At 36.3% G+C, this 22399-nt stretch overlaps 1 protein-coding gene across 1 annotated transcript in view; it reads left to right on the forward strand.

Annotated features, from left to right (window-relative positions):
* The window catches only part of LOC149790347 (uncharacterized), an 82082-nt gene that overhangs the window by 47048 nt on the left and 12635 nt on the right, over positions 1–22399 (forward strand). The window contains exons 3-4 of the mRNA XM_089973455.1: positions 16824–16925; positions 18001–18117. Coding sequence (XP_089829581.1) covers positions 16824–16925; positions 18001–18117 — 219 coding nt within the window. The remainder of the gene's footprint in view (positions 1–16823; positions 16926–18000; positions 18118–22399) is intronic.

Raw genomic sequence — 22399 nt, forward strand, 5'->3', positions numbered from 1 at the left:
TATATTCTTCCTTATAAGTACCCAATAGACCCCGCGTTACTTATGTCGAACACAACCTTCCTGATTAAATCATCCTCTGGCAAATTACCCCAAACTGTAAACATAGTCATTGTACAGAACACTAACCCAAATAAAAAACTTATTTATAGCTTAATATATTAAAATAAAATTTACAATATGGACGCATATTAGCTATGCACAATCTATTCAACAAAGTACCATAACAATATTCAATCATGAACAACAATTAAATGCTTAATAGATATAAGTAAAAAAGAAATTCCAGTGGTCGATATTGTGGTTGTATTAAAGATTGATTGATTGAATGATCGATTTTTTAACGGCGCATCAGCACTGTTAGGCTATTTAGCGGCAAACAAAATGTTATTTGTATACTATACTAAGGTCCTATATCGACCAGTGATATAAAAGAAGAAATGAATTGCAATTAAAAACGGTAAGATGGTAACGGTGCAAAATAAAGCTTCCTGATCAACGCTAGATGTAAATGTTCTATGTTAATGAAAAAAGATGAAAAGGTATTAAAATGGGACGATATATATATTGCATAAAACTGCACAAGGTGATAGCACAAATGTCAGAGTTTAGAGTAAATATTTACGGCTTTCAGGAACTCTATAATACGAGTGATGTTTATAGTATCAATAAGTTCTTTCATGTCATGCACACTGTAATAACGATCGCGCGTAGGTTGTAGGTCAAAGCACTCTATCATAAAGTGTTTCACAGTGAATAGTTCATTGCAAGCAACGCACTCTGGTGGGTCTTCACCTTTTAATATGTGGGTGTGGGTGATATAAGTATAACCAATTCGGATCCTTGCAATGACTACTTCATCCGTACGCATGGTTCTGATGGAAGGAGTCCATTCTACTAAAGTTGGCTTGATTGCATGAAGTTTGTTATTCACGGCATCATTCCATGATGCCTGCCACTTCTGACGAAAGAACTTTCTGATACAAGGTTTAAAATCAGTATACGGTATTTTAAAATCAGATGGTTCTTGAGTAAGGGCCATTTTAGCAGCGCGATCTGCTTTTTCGTTACATTTAATACCAAAGTGGCTAGGTAACCAACAATATATTATATTGTGTGAGACACTCAGCTAGGTATTTTTGACTAGTATGTTTTTCAATAATGGGTTCTCCAGTTTTATATTGTGTAGTGAATGGAGTACCGATTGCGAGTCGGAGAAAATGGTACTGTTTAAAATATGTTTCTTTTCTATATGTTGAAGAGCAAGGTCTATTGCTCTGATTTCGGCTGTAAAAGCTGATGCTCCATTTGGTAAGCGAACTTGCGTTATCTCATTTCCACAAACAAAGGCTGCATCAGCCTTTACATGATCCTTTGATCCATCAGTGTAAATTCTGGCGTAGTTTTTAAATTAAATTCGGTGAGGAGTTCATGGTAAGAGTTGTGGAAGACAGAAGGGTTTGTTTCGGATTTTTTTCCATCGTGTAGCGTAAAACGTATTTTTGGTTGTTTAATTAGCCAGGGTGGTGTTTCGGAGATAGACGCTTTCTGAATTTTAGAAAGATCTATGTTTGTAGTGTCAAGGCTAGATGATATTCTAATGCCAAAGGAATGTATAGCGTTTGGTTTATTTTCGTATAAAAGTTTGTATTTGGGTTGAAAAACAGCCGAAAAAGCAGAATTCTGAAGGTTTGATTTTAATTTGAGAGCATACAGTGCGGAAAGCATTTCTCTACTATGCGATAACGGTGGTTCATTCGCCTCAGCTAGAAAGCTTTCACACAGGGATGTTTTAATTGCTCCCAGAGCCAGTCTTACTCCCTGATGATGAATTGGATCAAGCATTTTAAGATATGACTTTCGGGCTGAACCATACAGAACGCAACCATAGCCTAGTTTGGAGCGAATAAACGTTGTATATAAATTCAGGATGACTTTTCTATCAGCACCACAGTCAGTGTGCGCTACTACTTTAAGTAGGTCAAGTGCTTTTAAGCATTTAGCTTTCAAGTTCTTTAGTTTTAGAACAAAAGTCTGCTTTCTGTCAAAGCTAATACCAAAAAACTTTGTTTCCTCAACGACTGGAATAGGTGTTCCGTCCAGCGTGAGGTGAGGTTCATCGTGGTGTCGTCGTAATTGACAAAAATGCATGCATACCGATTTTGATTTCGAGAATTTGAAGCCATTCGTACTAGCCCAATTTTGAATCTTGTTGATATTTTGCTGTAGTTTTCTTTCAATTGTATGCATGTGCTTTGACCGATAACATATGAGAAAATCATCAACATATAGTGAGCAATCCACACCAGGAGTCAAACACTTGGTGATGTTATTAATTTTGATATTGAAAAGTGTCACAGATAAAATACTGCCCTTGGGCACACCCATCTATTGCTCGTGCAAATCTGAGATAGTAGAGCCCACTCGTAGCTTGAATTCTCTGTCTGAGAGGAAGTTGGATATGAAAGAGGGCAGAGGGCCTTTTAGACCTAGATCGTGCAGGTCTTTTAGTATCCCGTGCTTCCATGTTGTATCAAAGGCCTTTTCTAAATCAAAGAAAACCGCTACTAAATGTTCTTTCTTGATAAATGCATCGCGAATGAATGTTTCTAGTCTAACCAGATGATCGTTGGTGATCCGTCCATAACGAAAGCCACTTTGGAAAGGAGATGTTAAATTGTTAGTTTCCAGGTACCAGACAAGCCGAGAATTGATCATTCGTTCCACTGGTTTGCACATGCAGCTTGTGAGTGCAATAGGTCGATAGTTGGTAGGATCTTCGCTATCTTTACCGGGTTTGGGAACTGGTATTACTGTTGCTTCTTTCCATATCTTAGGTAGATTACCAGTAATCCATAAATCATTGAAGAGTTTCAAAAGAGATGCTAAAGATGATTCTGGAAGATGTTTTAAAAACTGGTAATGTATTTTGTCAGGCCCAGCGGAAGTATCATGGGCCTTGTCTAAAGCCTCCATAAGTTCTGATAGTGAAAACAGTTGGTTGTAACTTTCCGAGTTGTTGGATATGAATTTTAAACGTGACTTTTCTTTTTCAGTTTTCAATTTTTGGAAAGCTTCGGAATAATTAGATGATGAGGAATTTTTAGAGAATGTATCAGCAAGAACATTTGCTATGTCACGTTTTGAGCTAAAATTGTTATTGTTCAGTTTGAGATGTCGGAAAGAATTGTGTTTTCTCATTCCGTTAATTTTGCGGATCGTGTCCCAAACTTTCTTAATTGAGGAACGAGAGTTTAAAGAGGAAACATATTTCTTCCATGATTCTCGTTTACTTAAATTCTCGGGCGTCGGATCTTTGTTAATTTTTTCAAGGCTTCTCGGCGTTGTCGTATGGCTTCCTTACATTCCTTAGTGAGCCAAGGTTTTAGGGTTCTTTTACAGGTTGTTGAGGACTTGGGGGATATATTCTTCTGCAATGTCGGTTAAAATAGATGGAAAATGCTGAATGAGGTCGTTAACATTGAAAACTGTATCCTCATTCAGCCTAGTTTTACAGAGTGTTTCCAACTTGGCCCGGTCGGCCTTCTTTAAATTCAGTTGTGGAATTACTTCATCAATTGTAGAGTTAAGATTTACAAGGGAGATTGGGAAGTGATCGCTGCTGTGAAGGTCATCAGCGTCCTTCCAGTCATAGTCCAAAGGAGCGAAGGAGAACAAATTGTCAAATCGATGAATGTGTATGTACCCGTGCCTGGGTGTAAATATGTCGGTGTTTTGGTGTTATATAGACACAGATCGTGTCTAGAAATAAAGTCTTCAACTTTGTGACCTCTATCACTTATATGATTTGATCCCCATAAAATGTTATGGGCATTAAAATCCCCGAGTAAAACAAAGGGTGCGGAAAGCTGTTGAACAAGATCGTCGAGTTCGTTTGGTACTAGCTTAGTGTTTGGTGGTAAGTAAATAGAGCAAAATGTAATCACTCGATGTAGAGTGAAGCTTACAACAATGGCTTGTAAATTGGTGTTTACATGGATGAAGCTATGAGGGGCTCTGTTGTTCACTATAACAGAGACTCCTCCTGAGCCCCAGTCAACATTCTGTGAGTAGGTGTTAAACAGGGAGTAGTTTTTGAGTGTGATGTTCTCCGTATCTTTCAAAAATGTTTCCTGAAGACATAGTACTGCAGGATCATGTTCGTTTAAAAGCAGAAGAATATCGTGATAGTTGGCTTTAAGTCCTCTACAGATCCATTGTATGATGGTGTTCTTCATTATAAGTTTATATTGGAGATTCTGGACCTAGTTAGACCTTTCGCGGAGGCAATCTGGTTATTTCGCTGGAGGAAATACGGGGGTGAATTTTTTGTTGTTAGGTCTGGAGCTACCTTGAGCGCATAGGGCAGATTCTTCTGCATCCATGCTCTCAATGCCTCCAAACCTGTTATATAGTTTGATGGGGTCATTTGACCCCTTTTGTTGTCTGTTTCCGTGAGTAGATGATGTGTTTTTCTGTGCTTGGTAATGGGGGTGTTTGAATTTGGTGTTGAATCGGGTGCTTCTGTTTGTGTTTGAGCGTCCTTAGTTGTTTTAAGATTGCTCCTCACTACAGTGGAGAAGGATGGGCCAGGATGGGCTGTTTTCGCCTGTACAAGTTTTCTGGTTTCTCGATAGGGAATATTATTTGTGTATTTTGCCTTTTACTGAATCTCCTTCTCCTGTTTATCTTTTACTGAATTTCCTTCTCCTGTTTCCAGGTATCGCAATCCTTGGAATTTGCGTGGTGCTCTTTTCCACAGTTGACACAATGCGGAGTTGCTCTACAATCAGATTCCTGATGAGCATTGTCTCCGCATCGGCCACGTATTTGGTTTTTTGAGCAGCGGTCTTCGTGATGGCCGTACTTTTGACACTTATAACACCGAAGGGGGTTTGGAATGTAAATCTCTACCTTTACTTGCAAAAAGCCAACTTTTACCACTTTGGGTACAGTTAGTCTGTTGAAGGTGAGTACAATGGCATTGGTGTCCTGCATATTGTTGTTACGTTTAATACGTATTCGTCGGACTGCAGTGACACCTTCACCTTTCATTCCTTCAATGATATTAGCGTCGGTGACTCCAGCCAAGTCACGACAGCGAATCACGCCTTTGGACGTATTCAGTGTGGTGTGAGCGAATGAGGTCACTGGAATATCGAAGAAAGTTTTTATTTTCTTGATATTGTCTGTCTGACCTCGTCGTTCACACTCCACAAGAAGCAACCCGATTTCATTTTTTGACACTCTTTGGTGTTCCAATCAAACCTGTAATTGTTTTCTCGATCACAAACGGAGAGAGTGAGGTAAGCGGTTTCGTGCCATCTTTTGGTTGTATGGCCGTGAAGCGTGGAAATGATTCCACGCCACATGGTTCGTCGTCAGACTCTGATAATGGTTTCGATCTTTTATTTTGATTTTTTTGGGGGGAATTTTCCATGTTGGCTTAATTACAATTCAGCACCCGTGCTCCCCACCCACCAAGGAGCCCAACAAGGGGGCACTTTTCAAGTGCCAGGGATACACAGATGCCATACTCAGTTGATAAAATTACCTTTGGTTGACCCTGAAGTCGCCAATTTCTAAGGTCGGTAAAATTACCCCCCGATTGACCCGTTAAGCCACCGCCTTCTAGGAAGTCTTCTAAGACTTTGTAAAGGGAAAGATAAAGGAATAGAATATAGGGGCAACGGTGGTATCAAGAGAGATACAAGGAGACAGATAAAGTAGGTGAGAGAGTAAATAAAGACTTCCTAGGGCTCGGCGTGACCTGACCATTCGTCGGAACCGGGCCCATCCCGACCACCCATCTAAGAGAAGTAGAGGCCAAAGTAGTGTATTGCTTGGAAAGCCTCTGCTCAACTACCAGGATCCTTTCCTCCCCCGACACGGGACTCAACCCACGGCAAACAGGTTGCCTCTACTTAGTCGCCTTTTACGACACGTAGCGAGGCACGTCGGGCCAATTCTACAACCCCGGACCCGCAGGGGGATGTATTAAAGAACCTGCTTTTTGTCAATATGTTCGGTATCAATCCTGGAAAATCCACCACCAGGCAATGGTCGCATCAACGAATATCCATAAAGAGTATTGGTGTAAATACACGTGCTAAACACTCCTTAAACAGATCCATAATAATATTAGTGAGTAATTGCATCTAAAGTTTCGTTTTTGATAAACGTGCATCGGAAAAGCCATTCCTATTGACATAAGTAATGTGTGGATCGGTCACATACGCTTGCATAGGAGTGTTGCTAAATGTTTCCAGTACATCCGCGAGCAACAACACACAGGTGTACAAATACAGATCGTGGTAGTAATGTTTTAACAATCAAATGCGGACCAGACATTGCTTGCATGTTCATAATATATTTAGGAAATACAACTATGAAGAAAATGCATCGATCAGTGGTAACTAAGTTTCAGTAAACTTGTCCCATCTATTTGTTTTCTAGTTAACAAATCATTGTTAGTGGTATTATATGGACTGGTGATTTTGAAGCTTTCTACCGCTACATTGTTAATCCGTTAGTGCAGTGATGAATTCAAAAACTGATACAAATCGACGAAGTGAAGTTTTCCGATTATAAACGACACGTATTTTACCATACTCTTTTGAGCACATATTGACACGTTTGACAATGGTGCTAATGCTTGTTTTATCAGGTGATTATTACACCCACGCATGATATGAACCACTATTGGAATTTCGGTTTTGGTTTAATGCGTAATTTAGATTGCACAGTCTGTGTGCAGGTCCTCTATAAGCGCCAGTGACATGAGAGTTATCATGAACTTTGAAATATGTGATGACAGCATTGTCAGCAATGCAGTAGCAATATAAACTCATTAATGTCATAATTGGTCATACTAATATTGGTGGATTAGTATATCATTTGTTGAATCCATTGAGTGGTAACATCAAACGTTTTAAGAAACACATTAAACCGAATTCTTACCACGATACAAACTATGTATTTCCGTTTAGCATCTGAAAATTATGCAACATAATCTGCTTGGAATTTGTTAAGCTACTTACGTATTTGTTTGATTCTCACAGGAATGTTAGATATTCAGGACATGCAACAGATATATGACATTCAAAGTCCGCGTAAATGATATAGACTACTCTAATTTGTCTTTGCAACACTGGAAACTTCAAAAGGATTTTAGCAGGTTCTGGCATAATTGTATTCGCTAAGTCAGCCACAATAACACTCTTGGTCATCAAGCGCTGGTATGTGCTTAAACAAATGCAGGCGAAGTCTGCATAAGAACTATTTTACCGTGGTGCTTGCTGTATCGATTAAATATGTAATTCATCTTGCAACTACATGCGAAGGGTCTATCCTGATTGGCTCTGGTTGTATGTCTCCAAAAATCTCGAACATCATATCGGTTCCTTTGTCGATTTTATCATTATTAGATATGGTGTCTTTCAGATTGCGGAATGCATGAGCAGCATCTTCGTCGCGATTAAGTTTAATAAATAAATGCGGCTGAAAAGCAATATTCACTTTTGCCATTGAGGTATCAGAGCGTTGTATAACCGATATGATCCTTGGATACTGTCTAACAGAAGTTGTCCAGCTTTCATTTTATAGTTTGTACGTGTGGGACGATTGCCACATAATTTAAAATTCACGACTACGCTTGTCAACCTTAAATGATGGTGCTTGTGCTTAGACTTTTTATGCTTTGGTAGTCGACTTAGTAGCAACGGTATTTATGATACGGCGATAACATTCTTATGCACGAACATACACAGCAGCCTTCAACTGTAATACCTGCTGACGCAAGTATGTCAGCTTTTCCTGCACCTTTCGTATTTGAATATTACGAGCATGTGCTAATTGTTTTGGTTGTGGTAATGTTACAGCCGGTCCGAGACAACCAGTTTTGGTCTTAATATCACAGGTATGTTTGCATTTTGTATTCAGTTTGGTATTGGTATTGCACTCTGTCGCTCGATTTGTCTTAGATGAATCACAACCGGCAGGCTTATATAAACGGGAGATCGTTCTTGACTTGCAAATTACGAAGATATATTGTTATTTGTTTTACTCTACCAAGATCAGAAATTGCTATCCTACAATCGCTTCAATGCTGGCTAATGCCTCAATTACTTCTCCGTGTTTCCAGAACAGCGGATTGTATTTCGACAATCATAGGTTCAGCAAATCTTCGTCGTTGAGCGCGATAATAGTCGGTAATAATCCACATGGCCGGTAATGTTGATTACATGATTTGAATCTGATGTCACTATTAAGACACCGTCGTGCATCTAGACGGATAAGTAACGCAAGAAATGTAATTTACAGTATTTATAATGGCATGTGCGTCCAAATATTTTCCAAGGCATAAATCATTAGAGTGAAAGGATCCCAATGCCATTCAACGTTTTATGAATGCAATGTTTTGTCCTTAATTGTTTCAGGTTCGTGTCTATTTCTTTTTAGTTGTTTCAATTTCTTACGTTTTCTTGCGAACCTTAAAAATAATAATTACTCCAAACTCTTTTGCTTTAGTGTCTTGTCTTTGTCGTCTTATCTGCACGAAAAATGGTGATTCCACTTGTTTTGTCTGTAACACATACATTTAATACTTAGCCCATCGCTATTCGACAATTTTATCATAAATAGCTCGTTTCGCACTTCAATGTTCAATGTTTCACCGCTTCATCTAGTAGTATGATAATAGAGAATTTGTCTCTCACTGATATACATGGACATCGCCTTCTATACCTTGACTTTTTCCTCTTGTGTGGTCACCTATTGGTCAGTTTGACAGATTATACTCCACAGATTTCCACACATGCATGTATGAATTATTCTAATTTGTAAACTATGAACCTGAGTTTTGGGGATAAAAAGCCGTATTCTATATTACTACTAATACTATCAACCTTGCACTATCAAACTAAAATCTTCCGTAAGTAGGAGACATCCAGTCCTGCTCCGCAACATCAGGTCAATACACCAGCCTTCTTCCTGGAAAAACGGAAACGAGATGATCTCATCCAAGTCTCGGCTTAATGATTCTGTATATCTAGAGCTATGTCGATTATTTCCCATATCAGTCCCACGGTGGGCGCCATTTTGTTACGGGGTGAAAATACAATCATAATACTTCAACTGGCAATTGAGACTGTAACTGGACAACTTGAACTGAAAATTAAATATGATAACTAGTCTACATTTTATCGACCCAAAAGATCACATCTTTCTTACAACATAGCTGAGTGTCAAATTCGCAAAAGGAAAGATTCCCGTCTACATGAAAGGGTTAAAGTTCAGGGACTTGGTACTTGGTATTTGCTTTTTATTTACATGGTGACTCAAAACAACCATTAGAGTAAAGACAATTTCTACTTGTTGTCATATTCTGATCAGGAACGCTAAAATATGCAACTAATATCTGTGCAGATTATGCATATATCCATTAAGAATCAAACATGAAGAGACATAATGAATGTAAGTTTCATATATTTGTGCCAGAACAAATTATAATTAAGTGTGAACATGTAACTGGTTGTAAAGCAAAAGGTCCCTCTTTGATTAAAAAAGCAGCCAATTTAGTTTGCGTTGATTAAGATAAGTTTATTATACTGTCGTAAGTTTGAGTTGAATTTAAGTTTAAACGCTTGAGTTTTGTCGATAAGTTTTTATATTCACTTCAATATATTTAATTGTTTAAACCAATGACACTAACAAATATCATTGTGCATGTCCTGGTTGATATTTCCACATTAAGATTCTGAGACTCAACATGTACGTTTTTAAATTATAGAGCTAATCATCCGTTTCCAAAAACACCTATATTATAACATTACTATTGACAATCGCCCGATTTCGAAATCATACGAGTTATAACCATGTTCGAAATCCGGCAACTATACGCGTCTGTAAATCTGAAGAAGTTCTGATACACGTACTTGGGAATGATGCCGTATCGCAATTATTCTGATATTACCACCAAAGAAATAGAATGCTCTCAATATGACACCGACAATAATTCCGATTTGGTCGCAGTCGTGATTCCCACCAGGCCAAGGCCAACGGTGTTTGCCACGCCACGCCTGCACATATGATATACAACCACACACAGGCGTTTGTATTTCATGAGCGACGCAGTCCTCATGGTGATTTCAGCTCTCATTTGATACTCCACTTCAATTATCTTGTCATGTTGGTAAAATTGAGTTATTCTATTAATATAGTGATTCCTTGGTATAATTACTGGACGCTTCTACCCTGATCAGGTGCAACACGTTCACGTACTTACAACCAGTAGTACTGTCCTCCAGATACAACTTTCATGCAGTCATAGAAACTATCTAGGAGGGTAATATTTTAATTTCCGGTCATTGTGCCTTCTTGAGACCTGCCATTGCAATCATGTGAAACGATAATGATGGCTCTAGTGAATAATGTCTGGTCTTTGCACAAGAGATGTTGCACAGACAAATGAGTCGGTGCTGAATAATCTTCGAAATATAGTTTGTCTCAGTTGAGTTAATGTTGATGGATCACAACCAACGGAAAATATAACCGTTGTCGATTCAGCGGTGAATTTCACTTCCTCGTTGTAGAAACAATCCACGAGTATGCAGTTAACACATGGTTGTTAAATTCCTCAAGCACATCCAAAGTGTCAGAATTCATTACCATTGTGGTGATAAATCTATTTTTAAACAAACGCCAAAGATGGTTTAAGTAGCCATATTGATAGGTCTGAAATGCTTCAAACTGAACTTCATATTTGGCACCTGATAAGATTAATCTTGTAGATGTGAAAGCTTCATTAATTTCGCAGTGGTTCTTACGTATTATTAACAGTATATCAGACTGGTTGGTTATCATTGTTAACGAACCCCAGTTAATTTAATAACCGGATGCGATCAATTAATACCGTCCTGACTTGCGTAATGTTGCGCTATGAGTTTTAAGGTTATCAACACTATCAAAATAATTTGACCATTTGGTATTTTAGCATCAAGGGGTTTCTTCTCTCGTAGGATGATCAGACGTTCTATGTGTTTGGTCTAAATCAGCTTTCTATACGTAGTGGTGGTGAACATAAGCTATTTTTAATCAACATCTTGTTTTGTTGTAGCTTCAGAATTAACATAGTCTTTGATAAACGCCATCTACATTCACGATTCGTTTTATTCCTGCGACTTCACTGATCGAGGCCAGATCATATGCAGCAGCTCCTCTCAGCCGGATATCAGTATTTGGAATGTTCATGTAATATATATTTAATTTTCCAATTAGATCTTCAAAAGTCACAAGCTCACCTCCGTCAACATCATCATCCCAACTGATAAACTCCGCTAAATCCGTGTGGGGTTCTATACGTTCTCTGACGTACTATTATGAGTTGGGGTGGGGTGCTCCCAATATTTTATTTAAAATACTATGGAATTCCCACCCTGGCTCGTTTTGTAGGTGAAATTAGTGATAGAGAGAGAGAGAGAGATAGAGCTCCCAGACCCCAGTCAGCAATGCAAAAAATTGAATTATCAAGAACACAAAGGTGAAATTCAAAAGAATAACAATTAAATACAATTTAAACGATCTTAATTCCTCAACCAATCTTCTTCCTTTCGACCAGGTAACAACCTATTTCATCCCGTGATTATAGTGTGAGATGGTTTTCCCCTGTAATTGGGTTCTATTCATCTGTGTTTTACTCTGCTAATTCCTTTCCTCCTTCCGGCGTTCTCCGTACTACTATTTCTTCCAGTACTCTTCCTTTCTTGTCTCCTTTTCTCCTCCTCCTTCTCTCTCTCTCTCTCTCTCTCTAGCGACTAGGCTTTTTCTCTGCTTACTGCATTGTTCAATCCTGTCTCCCTCTCTGAGACTCGTGACTTACTACCCGGTATTTCTATCCCCAAAAAGCTTCCTTTACGAAGCTTTCTGTCCTTAGAATGTTCAAAGTTTTCCCGCCAGATCACGAGTTGCTCTCGGAGTTATTGCTACAGCTTCCCGACACGATGCCTTACAATCACTAATTCGTTCCCAGCCCAAGTGACTTAAATTTTGGTTCGAATTGATGGCCACACCCTTCCTCAGTTCCGATTGGATATCAATTCTACCCCAGTCTGTCCACCTTAACAGACGAGCCTCACGCAATATGTCAACGCGGGAAGATTTACAACCGCATCGAGGGTCCTATGTTCTAGAGCAAAACATTCAACGTCTACATGTGAGTTTTGACACCTAACGGTGTGGGTTTTTGTACAAACATGAATCGCTACGATTGACGAATGGTCTATATACACATGGAGGCTAACCCATTCCTTTGTTCCTGACTTACGTAACCGCGGGCAGACAAAAGTGACAGTCCGCTTTGGTGGTAAAACTGATCAAATCTACACCAGCTCAACATTGGCATGTGAAACGTCCGTCAGTGTTAAATTGCATTTCATATAACGATTATCGTACTTTAATCTCAAATGAAGAAGTATTTACAGAGTTTGTAAACGCTGTAGTGCACGCACCGTTTCAACATTACGACAGTATAATATCGGTTCCAACTGCGTATGCAGAGCTGAATTGATTGACTGAATTATTGATTGATTGATTGATTTTATTTTTAACTGCGCATCAGCACTGTAAGGCTATTTAGCGCCAAACAAAATGTTCTATGTATAATTTAGTAAAAATTATAAAAAGTCTCATATCGACCAGCAATATAAAAAACAAATAGTTGAAATTAAAACGGTATGATGGTAACGGTGCAAAATAAAGCTTCCCGAAAAGGTATTAAAAAGGGACGGTATATATATTGCATACAAATGCACAAGGTGATAGCATAAAAGTTAGAGCTTAGAGTAAATATTCACTGCTTTCAGGAACTCTATAATACGAGTCATGTTTATAGTATCAAAAAGTTCCTTCATCTCATGTACATTGTAATACTGATCGCGCGTAGATTATAGGTCAAACACTCTATCATAATGTGCTTGACAGTGAATGGTTCATTGCAAGAAACGCACTCTGGTGGGTCTTCACCTTTTAGAATGTGGGAGTGGGTGATATAAGTGTGACCAATTCGGATTCTTGCAATGACTATCTCCTCCCTACGCATGGTTCTGTAGGATGGAGTCCATTCTCCTAGAGTTCATTTGATTGCATGAAGTTTGTTATTCACTGCATCATTCCATGATGCCTGTCACTTCTGACCTAAGGACGCTCTGACACTAGGTTTACAAACAGTATATGGTATTTTAAAATCAAATGGTTCTTGAGTAAGGGCCATTTTAGCAGCGCGATCAGCTTTTTCGTTATCTTTAATACCAATATGGCTAGGTAACCAAAAGTATATAATATCGTGGGATACACTCATCTCAGTATCTTTGACGAATATGTTTATCAATAATGGATTCTCCAGCTTTCTATTGTGTAGTGACTGAAGAACTGATAGTGAGTCAGAGAAGATGATACTGTTTAAAATACGTTTGCTTTCTATATGTTGCAGAGCAAGGTTGCTCTGATTTCGGCTGAAAACAATTGATGTTCCATTTGGTAAGCGAACTTGCCTTGTGTGATTTCCATAAACGAAGGCTGCAACAGCCTTTTCCTCATCCTTTGATCAGTCGGTATAAATTCTTGCGTAGTTTTTAAATTCGATGAAAAGTTCTTGATAATAGTTGTGGAAGACTGATGGGCTTGTCTCAGTTTTTGTTCTCATTGTGTAGAGTAAAAAGTACTTTTGGTTGTTTAAGTAGCCAGGGTGGTGTTTCGGAGATGGACGTTTTCTGAATTTTAGAAAGATCAATTTTTGTACTGTCAAGGCTGGATGATATTCTAATGCCAAAGGAAGGGATGGCGTTTGGTTGTTTGTCGTATAAGGTTTTCTATTGGGTTGAAAAACAACAGAGAAAGCAAGATTCAGAGGGTTTGATTTGAATTTGAGAGCATACTGTGCGGAAAGCATTTCTCTACGATGCGATAACGGTGATTCGTTCGCTTCAGCTAGGAGGCTTTCACACGGGGATCTTTTACATGCTCCCAGAGCCAGTCTTATTCCCTGAGGATGAATTGGGTCAAACATTTTCAAATATGATTTTATGGCTGAACTATACACAACGCAACCATAGTCCAGTTTGGAGAGGATAAACGTTCTATATAAATTCAGGATGACTTATCTATCAGCACCCCAGTTAGTGTGCGCTTTTACTTTAAGTAGGTCAAGGGCTCTTAATCATTTAGCTTAAGTTCTTTAGGTGTGGAATAAAAGTCAGTTTCCTGTCAAAGATAATACCTAAATATTTTGTTTCCTCAACAGCTGGAATAGGTGTTCCGTCCAGCGTGAATTTAGGTTCATCTTGGTGTCGTCGTAACATCCAGAAAGCCATACATACCGTTTTTGATTTCGAGAATTTGAAGCCGTTCGTACTAGCCCAATTTTGAATCTTGTTTGTATTTTGCTGTAGTTCCCTTTCAATTGAATATATGTGTTTAAATCGATAACATATTAGAAAATCATCAACATATAGCGAGTAATCCACACCAGGAGTCAAACACTTGGTGATGCTATTGCTTTTGATATTTAATTTGGAATATGGCATATATTTAGTTACTTTGTTTATTGTAGTGTATTATTTAGATCTAATGAAACCTTGGGTAGAATGAGAAAATGAGCATAAGCTGCAATTGCATGGGAAAATATAAAGTGGTTGTGTCGGATGGATATACTTCACTCCCGTGGTCGTGCAGTATTTCCATCCTAAAAGCTTTTTCGTAATTTCCCATTCAAATGCATTAACCAATAATAATATTTTCCAAGACCAGCGACACGGATATTGTGTTTCGTACAATTGGTAATATTGTTACACTAAAAACTGAATAAACCTGAAACGGACGGTGTATTTGACGAGTTTTTAGAAACTCATAGTACATCAAACATTACATTGAATAAACAGGCGGATACACACTGGTGATGGGTACATATTTGTCACGTCAAATTCATATCGAAATGCATATTTACCTTGTCAAATTTAGGCCAAATGAAAATTATTTATTTTATGGCATATTATCTAATATCAACAAAAAGCATGGCTTTGTACAACCACAGTTTACTATTAGCACATATTAAGTACTTCATAGTACACCATGCAAAAAAGACTAAACAACATGAAAACATTCTTTATGTATAACTACCTCTTCGATTTTGAATTGATGAACGTAAACTACTACTCAAAAATGAAAGCAGCAAACAAAGAATGGTGCAAAACTACAATATGTACAAATAGTTAAAAATATTTATATAATATTTTCCCACAACTGTTTTGAGAAAAAAAGTATATGTCTGTGTTGTTACATATGTGAGTTGGTGGTGGGCGATGATTGTGTGTGTGTGTTTTGGTTTTTTGAACAATTTTTCAGTCATATCGCTACGATGTCTGCTGTGTGACAGTTTATAGTGATGTCTAACACTGGGGCATCATGCCGCAGACATGTAACATTAAGTCCCACCGAGTCACATTATTCTGACGCCAGGCACACTAGTCCTAACACTAACCTCTTAAAGCAGAGCGAAAAACGAGGCAGCTGTTAGTACCATTTTTGTAAGTCTTTGGGTACGACTCGGCCGGAGATCGAACCCACGACTACCCTCTTCCGAAGTGGATGCTCTAATCAGTAGGCACAGGGGCTGTGGTGGGTGATAAGTTGGAGTGGTTAAATATAGAATGTGCAGTGGTATAGTAGCCTAATATTCAAAAGGTATAATCTGATATAGTGCATGTCCTCATATTTACAAGCACAAACACCCACATACATACATAAACACACAAAGTATACACAGGTAAACATAAATATATACAGGTAAACATAAATATGCACACAGACACACACATGCATACATTCTAAATTACCGTTCGATATTATTCAAAGAGTAAGGACAAAGTGAAAATACACTTACGAATATTAAATAAAGTCGATCGTTAATAAATGTTTAATAGTTTTAGCGTTACTGTAAACAAAATAACAAAAAAATTGGCTTCCCCTGTGACGTACAGGATTGTAGTGCAAACGAATAGAATCGTTTTCAGATGTACAATTTGATATATATTGTCTCTGCCGGACAGGAATATTTTCATATACGATACTGCATTTTGTCCAAAACTATGGTGACAAAAGATAAAATATCGGGAAAAATATTGAAATGGTCTGTTATATAAAATAGATTCCTGAACAGAAATTCTGAGCAACTTTAAGTTAGAAAATGTCAAACGATATATATATTGCAACGAAACTTTGGTAAAGAACCCGATCACTACACAGTAGGTAGGAAAAGGTTCGAATTTCGGAAGAATGTTTTCTTTCCTTGTTCTTTTACTAACATTTTGAATGTGATATATACCAGAGAATAGTAATAAAAGATCAATTTTTGAATTCTTTTTAACGGCCCTTTCATAACATCATTTGCTATATAGAACCCGCGATACCAGTCCATGGCAGTACCGGACGTCTACGTACATGTGTCTTTGGGAAAGGTATTTAGCTCACGCTTCCTAGGCATGATATATCGAATAATGTTTTGAAAAATGCGACTAACGGCAACTTAAAAGACATCTTTATATCAATGCTAATTCTATTCTCGGCATGAAGCCATTTTATATAATTGGACATGTAATATTTAACTGCGACAAACCCACATTTAAATTGCAGTATCTGCATTCATATTTACGTGCAGATGTATGAATAAAGTGCATTATACATATTGTTAGAAAAATGTAAATTTTTGGTCAAACGTTCTCGGGAGCAGAATGTATGACAATGTTATTACATGTTTCATTCTTTCTTGTTTTCAGGTGTTGGGCTCGTCAAAACAAACCATGAGAATAATGGACCACATAGTATGAAAATTAAGAGTCAAGATCATATAATGCGCGTCTTTACTTCTCTTGAAGCAGGTAAAGAAGAATAGCTGCATACTTAGTATAGGGAGATGAGGCGTGATTGTATTACCGGCATTTTTTTTTTTTTTTTTTTTTTTTTTTTTTTTTTTTTTTTGCAAACATGTTTTATTTAAAAGCTATTGAATCTGCTAATGAACACAAAAGCATACATTGATCAGCTTTGTCACGGCACAATCTCAAAGGCGTAAACAGTAGTGTGGCCGGGGTGTCTCCGCTTTCTATACCCCATTATATCATCCTGTTATTTGGTCAACTTCTTAACACAATTTTCGAAGTCCCTGGTAAAAAAATATTAGAAGATTATTTCTTTAGAAATTATTCTTCACTGTGTCAGATTAATAGTCGGAGTATCCTATTAACTAACAGCGGCTGATATAATCAATAAAAAGGATAAAAATTATATATATGATGTAGCTGAAAGGCAAATATGCAAATCTAATTGTTTCCCCGTGCACACATGTACATGAGGCGGTTTAGTTCAATGATTTGGTACTGCGTTGTTATTTACTGGGTGATTGATATCAAACTTTGAAAGAAAGACAATACCTTCTCATAATGATCCAGTAATATGAAAAACTAAACTCAGCAAATAATATTTGTGTAGATTGTGCGTAAAAGAATCACAACAATTAAACATGCTCAAGTTAATACCATATGAAATCATTAATTGTATCAAATAGGTATGTATATATGATTGTACTGAGTTCAGTTGGGAAATAATTAAACAATCAAAGCGTTAACCTTTGACAGAATTAATAAAATGGATAAAAGTCATATGTGTACCTTATATATTCTGTTCAAACAAGTTTGTCAATAAGTGGTTGATAAACGAGTACATTATGTTAATCTTTGAGAAATACAATCTTATTTTAATTTTTGAAACTGTCAATTAAAACGTTTTACAAACGATTGATAAAGCCCAAAATTGTGTCATATTTTCGTTTAATTATCTCATTTTTAGGATTCTCAAATAAAATATAATCGTGCTTCTTATCCGTGACGTATACCCGAATTCATGACACACGCTATACAGTATGATATGTATCGTTTCATTCTTTCTCATTTTCAGATGCTGGACCCAGTTATGCGACGTATGAAACAGAATATGACAGTAGTGACCCATATGGTGTGACAATGAACCACGATGAACTCAATATAACGGTCGGGTATCCTTCGATTAATGCAGGTAAAGAAGAATGACTGCATACTTACTAAAGGGAGATGAGATGTAATTGTATTATACGGCATATTTTATTTCCAAACTTTGATTATTTAAAATAAACTGAATATGCTAATGAATACAAACGCATACAGTTATCAGCTTTGTCACAGCACAATCTCAAAGGCGTGGACGGATTTATTAGTATAACTAGGTTGTCTCAGCTTTCTATGCCCAGTGATATTATCTTGTTATCTGGTCGCATATTGGTCAACTTCTTAGATTCTCCACAGCTTCAAACAAGTGTTAATTAGTATAGTTTTGGCTAAAGTCATAGAGATAGAAGGCCGTAATCTATATCAATAGCAAAACTCTCAATCACATATTTTCATACCGCTGACTTCTACAAACAGAATGCAGATAATATACAGACATACATCCAGTCCCTTCACCGCCACATCAGGGCAAAAGACCATCCCTATTATTTTCTAATATTCCAAATAACTCGAACTATATTTCTTGATTTGATAAGCCAGATATCAGTCCCATGTAAATCCCAGTGTGGGCGCCATTTATGTTTTGTCACAGGCTTCGAAATATAATTACAAGACTCCAACTGACTGACTGCGTTGTGTTTTTTTTTGTGTTATGTATATCTATATATTTGTAACTCCTGGTAGATCATTTTATTTGAATTTTGTAATTTTATTTCTTGTTTGCGAACCGTACAGTTTAACTTTAATCGGATTTCGCCTAACTTTGTTAAGAACGTAAAATTACATAGAATCCATAAATAGATGCTGACATATGCATCGGCAATTAATAATAATAATTTTAACAATACGACTTAATAGTTCTTTTGCATTAATTTCTCATTGGCTGATGTCGTTAGGTCTGTATTAGAAGTATTCAGTAACTTTCCTTTGGTTGGGCTAGGTCACATGAATATGCAATTTCGACGCAAAATAAGTTGTGAAATTCGTCACGTGGGGTATATTGTGAAATATTGTCATAATATACGGCGTAGATAAGGAGCAAACCGAGCAGTCAACTTCATTGCTATTTTGGAGTCATCCGCATTTCTTGTGTTCCTTTTGTACGTCTCAAGACATTTTATGTTGTAATTAAGTATTATTCGAGAGGAAAACATATCTTTGGGTCTGTTGATTGGAAATAAAAAGTGTTCATTATTTTGACTATAATATTATTTTGCAATAGTTGTGAAATAATCGAAGGATTTTTGGACGACGCCATCTTACCAACGCCACCATTCTTAGCGGCGAAGTATATTTCCGGTTTTAAAATTTCTATGATCTTGTACTGAAACTCTAAAACAATTCATAACCAGTCTCAAATGGGACATCAAAACAATATATAATGAATATTTCATCGGCTTATATTCTTACTGCTATCGATATTCTTATTTCTTACTTGTATCAAATATTTGATGTCTCTCATTATCACCCAACTTGGTAGATAAATAGTGATAACATACATAACGGAATTCAACCCTCGTGACAATCTTCTTTATTTATTATTACTATAATTGACATTGAGGATGTTACAGTCTGTAATGTATAATGCCAATTATATTTTACACTTATTGCTTGATTCCACATACTTTCATTTTAGTGGTTGTCTACCAGTTTGCATACATGTCGTTTAACGTCACATGTGTACAATCCTAGTAATACACTACCAATAATGTTCAGGTCTTCAAACAAGGCATATAAAAATAATAACTTCATAAAATTTTAATTCCCCAAAAGACTTTGGATGCAATCGTTTAAAATCTCCCAAAAATCAGCTTCAGTATCATCACAGGACATATTCCGGAGGAAAATGATGCTCTCCTTCTGTCCGCTTTTATGATATGCGTTGAGATGCTGGGTGAGAGGAACAGCTGGACTAGTGTGCATCCCAGATCCAAATGAGGAGAGACAGTGTAAAACATAAATTATATATAGAGGTACTAAAGTTCGGGACAAAATATACTTTCTTTCGGAAAATAATAAATAATAATCCAATACACTTAATTCCACAAATTTTACAGTAATCATTTCACCTTTTATTTCATTCTACAGTACATAGTTGTACTGCACCTATAATCTTAAGACTGTATTTATCACATAATCTGTATTATGTAATAGGTCTTTACATTTCCATCATACTTGTAAATCCTCTGATATTTATGTTGACTTGTCTTCAAAATAATTCTTCCTCTGGAATTGTGAAAGACTATTGTGAAAGACTGTTGCTAACAGATGTTAGCCTTGTTCCATCTAGCCCACATTCAGACTGGCTTAAAGTCGTCAAGAAACTGTTATATATATATATATATATATATATATATATATATATATATATATATATATATATATATATATATATATATATATATATATATATATATATATATATATATATATATATATATATATATATATATATATATATATATATAATTTTTCTTTGATTCAAATAATTAATTCATTATCTCTAACGCTTATATTTTAGGATGTGTCAATTGTTCAAATGAATGCAGATGTTATGCATATTATATGGGTATTGTGATTGAATTTGTTGTAACAGTTTGTAATGATTGATATGATAGTAGTCCTCATAGTAATAATATACATACTGAAATATGATTATGTTATAATAAGCATTTTATGAACTTCAGAGTGTTTAGCAGCTTTTAATGTGACACTGCTATGTTGATATTATATTAATATTAGCATCTCTCAGAGCATTCAAATTGTTATTAAGAATCAAATATTTCTGTACCAAACCTGTATTATCTGCATCTGAGTTTTCAACAGGATATGATAAATGCATGATATGGTTGTTGTTCCAGTTTAAGTTAGTTTAATGGCTATCTAATAAGTTCTTCTTTGTATCGTTGTGGCTTTAGTTCCATTTCTATCGTTTGTTTGGAAGAATATATTGTGTTTTTTTAACAATTACAATGTTCAAATAACCAACTACAACATTTAATTTCTATTCCAAAATATGAAATGTTATTATTTTTGTTATTATTATTATGGGTTTAGAAAACGTTTCTCAGCACATAATAAGCTATACATGGCGGCAGGTATATTTGGAAGAAGAAGAATCAGTGAAAAACAGGAAGTACACCGACCACTCAAAGGTACTGAAAAATGTTTCAAAATGTTTCCCCTTCCCACGTTGGTCGAGCTGGAGACTCAAAGCCAAGTGAACAGAGTTGAAATTTTAGTGATATGTAAAGGTGTACAACATAGATGGTTTGGCCACCCAACATCTCAGCTGTAAAATGTACTTGCACTATTAGCAATACAATTTAAAAATAAAATACTGCTTTCTCCAACTGTCCTTTTGCTGCAAGGTAAATTTGCTTGGCTATTTAAGTAAATCCAGTTCACGAAACACAGTCCTGACATCCCGTCCCAACAATCTTTTCTATTCACTGTCATTACTAAATTTATAAATCATCAACATAGTTATAGTAGATATTACAATCTTATTCGTTTTTTAGAACTTTATTATATATCTGTCTAATTTTTAAAGCTTTCGCAACAAACCACATTAAAAATGAACCAAAAACCAAACATAGAAAACGTTCACACAACTACTCCAGCGGAGACACTTGCAATATCAACCGCTACAAAGTTTAAAACTGATATGTTTTGGATGCTTTTTTACACCACATTACTATTCTAGTTCTTTAATGACATTATTTTGAATTTCATTAATTTTCATCAGATTAAAGTATTTCAATTATAGGTCATTAGTCTATTATTTTAAGATTAACTATTCGTTTTCTGGTATGTAGTATCCTTTGTATTATAAGACGTTAAATCATAAAATGACTTAGCACAAATTATAATAAATAAAGTAATACCTCTCATTTCCAGCTCCATATCAACTTAGAAGTCAAGTTTAAAATTACAAATACTCTTGAAAATTATTATGTAGCTTACGGTATATTTTGAATTTAATTCAGAATGGTAAATAATGTTATTTGTGTTGTGCTTGTGCTCACTATTTATTAAAATGTTATAAAAATACTGTGCCTGAAAATGTATACTACATGATATACGGAAATGGATTTCCTTTAACAGTTTCTTTGGAAGATGGGGTGTCTGGCTGAAAAAGGAAAGAAAGTGATACCCTTGATTTCCACAGGAGAACGTTGGATAATGCTAACATAATTTATTATGAATAATGCTAACACAATTTATTATGAATATGATACAAATAGCATTATCAGGCAGGATAGAGAATTTACATTCGTACTCTCCGGAGATCCAGGGTGTGCGCGTTAACG

The sequence above is a fragment of the Sinohyriopsis cumingii genome, chromosome 10, assembly GCF_028554795.1.
Source record: "Sinohyriopsis cumingii isolate HCF-2022 chromosome 10, ASM2855479v2, whole genome shotgun sequence".
NCBI lineage: Eukaryota > Metazoa > Mollusca > Bivalvia > Unionida > Unionidae > Sinohyriopsis > Sinohyriopsis cumingii.